This window comes from Molothrus aeneus, chromosome 30, assembly GCF_037042795.1.
Source record: "Molothrus aeneus isolate 106 chromosome 30, BPBGC_Maene_1.0, whole genome shotgun sequence".
NCBI classification, from domain to species: Eukaryota; Metazoa; Chordata; class Aves; order Passeriformes; family Icteridae; genus Molothrus; species Molothrus aeneus.
The window spans coordinates 420,171-427,087 of NC_089675.1; the positions used below are offsets into that span (position 1 = coordinate 420,171).

Below are 6,917 nucleotides of genomic sequence, written 5' to 3' on the forward strand. Positions count from 1 at the left end.
GCGTTTTTAACCCCAAAACCGCCGGGTTTAACCCCGAAATCGCCGTTTTCAGCCCCAAAACCGCCGTCCCCAGCCCCCAAGCCGAGGCTTTGGGGCGAAGCGTCCCCGTCCCCGCTTTGCGCCGCTGCCTCCTCCGCATCCCCCGCGCTCCGCCGGGACCCGCGGAGAGTGCGCGGGGGTTCGGGTGGAAAATCCCCATCCCCAGGGCGGGCAAACCCCGAATTTTCCACGTGGAAACGCCGGGAATCGGCGCCTTTGTGCGACACCGGCTCCGTCCCGTGACCTTGCGGGGCTCCGAGCCCGGCTGGGATCGCTCCCGGCCGCCTTTCCCGGCGGAATTCCCGAAAATTCCCGGCGGAGTTCCCGAAAATTCCCGGCGGGATCCCTCAAAAAAATCCCGGCGGAATTCCTAAAAAAATTCCCGGCGGAATTCCCGGTTTCCCCCCCCTGGCTCGGAGTCCCTTTGTGCGACACCGGCTCCATCCCGTGACCTTGCCGGGCTCCGAAATCCGCCCCGAGCCCGGCTGGGATCGCTCCCGGCCGCCTTTCCCGGCGGAATCCCCGAAAATTCCAGGCGGAATCCCTCAAAAATTCCCGGCTGAATTCCCAAAAATTCCCGGCTGAATCGCCCGAAATTCGCAGCGGAATTCCCAAAAATTCCCGGCGGAATTATTCAAAAATTCCCGGCGGAATTATTAAAAAATCTCCGGCGGAATTCCCAACAATTCCCCGCGGATTTCCCAACAATTCCCCGCGGATTTCCCGGTTTTTCCCCCCTCGGCCCTGAGTCCCTCCCGACCCCGCTCCGGCTCCGCTTCCCTCCTTCCCCCTCTTCCTCCTTCTCCTTCCTCTCCCCTCTCTCCCTTGCCCGCAGCCGCTTTTGTGAGGATTCCTCCCTCCCAAAAATTCCCCCCCCAAAAAAATTTCCCCTCAAATCGGGAAATCCCGGGCGGGTTTTATCCCCCACGCTCGGAAAACGGAGGGGAGGGGGGGGAAATGGAAGGAAAATGGGGATATTTTGATTTATTTTGATTTTTTTTTCACCCCTCGTCGCGGATGAAAACCCCGGCGAGCGGAGGCCGGGGATTAACGGGGCTCAGAAAGGCCAAGGAGGATCCCGGACCCTCTGGAATATTTTCCCTTTTTCTTAGGGCTCGCGGGAGCCTCAAAACGCAGCCAGGGAGGAAGGGCAGAGAGGCGAGGACGTTTTTTGGGGGGAAATCCGGAGTTTCCCCGCAGAAATCCGTGGTTTTAGCCGAAAATCCCCTTTCCCCAGCAGCTCTGGGACATCCGCTCCTTTATTTTATTTTATTTTATTTTATTTATTTTTTGGGGGGTTTTCCGCGGGGCGAGGTGCGGGGTTTGCGCTGGGGAGGATTTTGGAAGAGTTCGGGGGGGAATTTCCTCATTTTGGGCTCATTTTGGGCTCATTTTGGGCTCATTTGGGGCTTTTTTCTCCCCTCGATTTTCCTCAGCCCTCTCGCGTCCCTCCCGCAGCCCGGACGGGGGCAAATGGGTGAAAACCGCGGGGTTTTGGGTGCGTGGGGCTCCGGCGGAGCCGCGGTGGCACTGGGGACCCCCCCCCGCTCCTCATTTTCCCCTCTCCTCCCCAAATTTCCCCATTTCCCTCCCGGCTTCAGGAAACCCGAGGGAATCCAGAAAATCCTTTTATTTTAATCAGAAGGGTTCTGTTGCTTTGTTGGTTTGGTTTGTTTTTTTTTTTTTTTTTTAAATAAAATGCTGAGATAGAATTTTTTTTTTTTAAAAAAAGGGATTTTATTTTTTATTTTATTTTTTTTGCTTCCAGAGAAATCGCCCGAGTCCCTTTTTTGGTGTGACTGCGCTGGGCGGGAGCTCCTCACCTACCTGTCTGTCTGTCTGTCTGTCTGTCCTTACAAAAGCAAGGTTATCCCCTCAAAACGCAGCCGGGCAGTTTCGAGCTCCTCCGCTCGCTCTGGTACAAAAAAAATAATAATAAAAAAAAAAAAAATTAAAAAAAAAAACCAACACCAAAACCCGAAAGTTTCCAGGCGTCACCCCCAAAAAAAAAGAAAAAAAAAAAAGAAGAAAATTTAATTTAAAAAGGCAAAAATAAAACTAGAAAGCTCATGTGCCCAGCACGCGTTGCTGCTTCCTCCGCTTCCCCCCCGAGCTGCCCGAGCCGCAAACTCCGTCCTGCGCTTTTATTTAATGAACGACACATTTATGAACAATCAAATGATCCTCGTAAAAATTTTATTGAAGGACATAAAAAACATCCCCGGCTCCTCCTCGCCCAGCGCCGCTGCCTTGCGAGAGCTCGGCTCTCCCTTTCTGGATTATTTTTATTTTTAATTTTATTTTAGGCACGGAGGAAGGGATTTATTATTATTATAATTATTATTATTATTATTATACACCCCTTCCTCTTTTTTTTTTTTTTCTTTTTTAAAGGCGGCCGGAACGATCCATAATTTGATTTTCTGGCTGCTGGAGAAGCTCCTGGCTCGGAGCGGATCCCTGGAGCAGCCCTGGCGAGGAGACAGCGCTGCCAAAGATGACAAAAGCCGCTTTTTTTGGCCGCTTTTTCGCCCCTTTTCGGCTCCGTCCCCCCCTCTCCGCTCCCCTCCGCGGCCGCGGGCGGGGGTCCCGGTCCCGCCGCCCCGAAATTCGCCCGGATCCCCCCGGGGCCGCGCGGGGAGAGGGGACAGAGACGAATTGCGTGGGGAAATAGTTCCTGGGGCACCTTCCGCAGTTACCTTCCACCTTCGCTGCCTCTCGCCGCAGCCCCGGGCGGAATCTCCCCCCTCCCAGCCCGCGGGGCTGAGCATCCCCGGCCGCCGAGCCCGGCTTCCTCCTCCTCCTCCTCCTCCTCCTCCTCCTCCTCCTCCTCCTCCTCCTCCTCATCTCCGCCCCCGTTTCCAGCCGCTTTTTTTTTTTCTTTTTTTTTTTTTTTTTTAAGGGAAAGCCGGGTGGCGTTATTCGATTAAAAAAAAAATACAAAAAAAAAAAAAAGAGGAAAGGAAAAAAATAAAAAGAAAAAAAGAAGAGAAGAGGATAGGAGGAAAGAGAAAAAAAAAAAGGGGGAAAAAAATGAGAAAAAAAAAAAAAAAAAAAAGCCCTGCGGATTGATCCGGGCGATATTTTTGGGTAAATACAATCACGTGAGGCCGGCAGCCAATGGCGCGGTGGGAACGGCTGAAAAAATAATTACCTGCCCTGATTGTTCTATGAGCAGATAAAAAGTACACATACACTTCATACAATAATCCGATGAATGTAAAAGAGGGGGCGAGCGAACCATGTCGGCTTCGGGCCCCATCAGCAACTACTACGTGGACTCGCTGATCGGCCCCGACAACGAGGAGCTGCTGGCCCCGCGCTTCGGCGGCCCCGGCGCCGCTCGCCCCGCAGCGCTGGTGCCGGACTGCGCCGACTTCCCCTCGTGCAGTTTCGCCCCCAAACCCGCCGTGTTCACCACCTCGTGGGCGCCCGTGCCCTCGCAGCCCTCGGTGGGATACCCGCACCCGCACCCGCACCCCGCGGGGCCCTACGGGCCGCAGGCGGCCGAGCCCAGGTACGTGCGGACCTGGCTGGAGCCGCTGGCCGGGGCCGTTTCCTTCCCGGCCTTCGGGGCCCGGCCCTACGGGCTCAAGGCGGACGCGTTCGGGCCCCCGCGGAGGGCGGAGTGCGGCCCCGCCGACGGCCGCGCCGCCTACGCGGATTTCGTGTACGCGGCTCCCGGGGAGCTGCGGGAGCGAGCGGCGCAGAACGTCCCGTCCTCCCCCGAGTCCGAGGCCATCGCTGCCGGCAAACACAAAGAAGAAAAGCACGAATTAGACCCCAGTAAGTCCAAGTCATTCTTGTTTACGACCGCGGAAGGCATTACGGCTTCCAGGACCCCACTCAATAAAATGAAATTACCTTAGAGAGAGAGAGAGAGAGAGGAGAGGGACAGAGCGCGACCCTAAAACTCCAGAGCCGCAGGAAGGGTCTGGGGGTTTCGCCGACTCCACTTTGTTTCGGGCTCTCTGGGGTGGTTTTTTAAAATTTTTTTTTTAAATTTTTTTTAATCCCCCTTTCATTCCTCTATATTTATTCAGGGTTTGTTTTTTTTTTTTTTTTTAAATTATTATTATTCCGCTGACGGGGCTGCTTTGATTTCCCCCCCCCCGGCCTCCCACTTTAAATTAAACCAATAATAATAATAATAATAATAATAATAATTAATAATTCGAGGGGACGAGCATGCGTGTGCGAGAGGGGGGTGAAGCAGAGGGGGCTGAAGCAGCGCCTTCGGCTCCCCAAAAATCAAAAATTCCCTTTCCCGCTTTCCAGGAACCAGGAAGAGTTTGGGGATGCCCGGGAGCGGGCGTTGCGGATGCGGGGGTGGGTTTTGGGGTAGTTTTTTTTTAATTTATTTATTTTTAATTATTTATTTTAGGGAGGGGAAGGGAACATCTCGGGGTGAAGGCAGAGGCGCCCCTTTATCTCCCGGAAAAATCAATAAAAGCTCCGGCGGCGCGGTTATTCCTGCATTATCCCCCCCCCCAAAAAAAAAGAAAATTCCTCCACGTGGGAATGAAGGGAAAGGTGAAGCCTGGCCAGGGGCAAGGCAGGAATGAGGAGAAAAATCGGGATTTTAGGGCCAGCGGAGGGGGCGGGAGGCGGCGAGCGCAGGAGCTGCTGAGGAGGGAGGGGAGAACTTAAGAAAAAACCCCAAACCCCCCCAAAAAACCCCCAAAATTCAGAGCAGGAATCAGCAAAAAGCCGAATTTCCCCAAGGGCAGCGAGCAGGTAACGGCCGCTGCTGAGGGAGCGAAAATCGCCTGGAATCGCCCCAAAACCCGGCCGAGGGGAGCCGGGGAGGCTGTGGGGGGATTTGGGGCTGATTTGGGGGTGATTTTGGGGTGATTTTGGGGTGATTTGGGGCGGTTTGGGAGCATTTGGCGGTGGCACCCCCGGCGCACGGCCCGCGCCTCTCCCGTGCCCGCCGGGCCGGTGCCACCGCGCTGGGAACCCGGGGCTGCCCAAAACGCCCCCAAATCGCCCCAAAATCACCCCAAAATCACCCCAAAATCACCCCCAAAATCACCCCCAAATCGCCCCAAAATCTCCCCAAAAACGGCCCCGCCGGGAAAAGCTGCGGCCCTAAAACGCCTCCAAAATGCGAATTCAAAGCACGCCCAAAGCCCCCCAAAATATCCCCAAAATCCGCGATTTTTGCGGCGCCCCGCGCGTCATCCCGGAGATATTAAAAAAGCCGAGGCGGCTCTGGCGGCCCGGGAGAGCTTCTGGGGAAAGTCTGGGCGAGCTGAGGCTGTAAAAAGAGTTTATGGGCCTATGAAATGGTGGGAATTTTGACTTTTTATGACTTGTTCCTCGATTACCGCCAGCAGCAGCAGCAGCAGCAGCAGCAGCAGCCATGTGCATCGTTATTATTATTATTATTATTGTTATTATTATTATTTTTAAACCCGGCGCGCCGCTTTTATATTTTTTATTATTATTATTATTATTGTTATATATATTTTTATTTTTGCTGATTTTTTTTTTTGAATAAAAAAAGAAAACAAAAAGTGATAACGGCAGCGAAAAGAGAAAAAGGAAGTGACCCCCTCCAAAATAAACAGATCAAACCCTTGCGAAGGTCACTTAAAATAAAAATATTTAGGTAAGAGCTGCTAATTAAACAGGTCCTGGCTGCAGGGCGTGGAAGGGGGAGGGAGAAATTAATAAGAGGAAAAAGAAAATAAATTTTGTGCATTGGTTTTCCCCCTAAAATATATTAAAAAAATACAAAATATACCAAAAAAAGAAATTAAAAAAAAAATATATATATATAAAAAAAAAATCTTCTTTCTCAGACAACCCCGTGGCAAATTGGATTCACGCGCGCTCCACGAGGAAGAAACGATGCCCTTACACAAAATATCAGACCCTGGAACTGGAAAAAGAGTTTTTATTCAATATGTACCTCACGCGGGACCGGAGGTACGAAGTGGCGCGGGTGCTGAACCTCACGGAACGCCAGGTCAAAATCTGGTTTCAGAACAGGCGAATGAAAATGAAGAAAATGAATAAAGAGAAAAGCGATAAGGAGCAGCAATAATAATAATAATAATAATAATTAACAAATTATAAAAATAATAAATTAAAAAAAAAAAAAGAAAAAAAGTTTGGCGGAGAGAAACGAGGGTGGATGGAGAGGGAAAAAGAAACGGCGGGGAAAAAAATTGCAGGGAAAAAAAAATAAGGGGGAAAAAAGGGGAAATAATAATAATAATAATAATAATAATAAAAAAAAAAGGGGTGAAATGTTCCTGACTTTGAATGTGCGGATGGACGTTTAGCGATAGAGGTTTGGGGACTCGAGGCTTTTCTAAAATGCGACTAAAATCAGAAAAAAAAATTAAAAATAATAATAAAAGGTGCCCGGGGGGGGTTTGGTTTTCTCTTCCTTTCTCCCGCCTTGCTCTGCCCTCAGCAAGCGCGGCACGAGAAGTACTTGAATTTTTATTTTGCTGGTTTTTATTATTATTATTATTATTATTATATTTTATGTCCTAAATTAAATCTTCACCCGGTGTTTTGAATTCTTTTTTTTTTTTTCGATTTTTTTTTTTAAATCCCGCGTGAATATTTTGTACAAAAAACAAAAAAAAAAAAAAACCGAGGAAAAAGGAGGAAAAAAAATACAAAAAAAAAAGAAAAAAAAGGACTGGAGGGAATGGTGGCTCCCGATGCTGGTGTTCTGTCACGGTGTTGAACGTTTCTGCTGTACCGATTTTTGTGTATTTTATTCTCGTAATATTTGTTCTGTTGCCTATTGTAGAGCAGCTCTGTAAATATACCTTAAAAAAAAAAACCCCAAAAAAACAACAAAAAACCCACCCGAAAACAACAAAACGGCAAAAAAAAACTCGGCCTTGGAGGTG

General features: G+C 50.0%; 1 protein-coding gene across 1 annotated transcript; it reads left to right on the plus strand.

The window, feature by feature from the left end:
• Positions 1-3,281: 3,281 nt before the first annotated feature.
• HOXC9 (homeobox C9) lies at positions 3,282-6,091 on the plus strand. Its single transcript, XM_066567738.1, has 2 exons — positions 3,282-3,825; positions 5,847-6,091. The coding sequence occupies exons 1-2, from the start codon at positions 3,282-3,284 to the stop codon at positions 6,089-6,091; spliced, it is 789 nt and encodes a 262-aa protein (XP_066423835.1).
• The last annotated feature ends 826 nt before the right edge of the window (positions 6,092-6,917 follow it).

Coding starts and splice junctions, on each gene's coding strand:
- HOXC9 (XM_066567738.1), top strand. CDS start 3,282: ATGTCGGCTTCGGGCCCCATCAGCAACTACTACGTGGACTCGCTGATC. Junction 3,826..5,846: donor AAAGCACGAATTAGACCCCA/GTAAGTCCAAGT, acceptor CTTCTTTCTCAG/ACAACCCCGTGGCAAATTGG.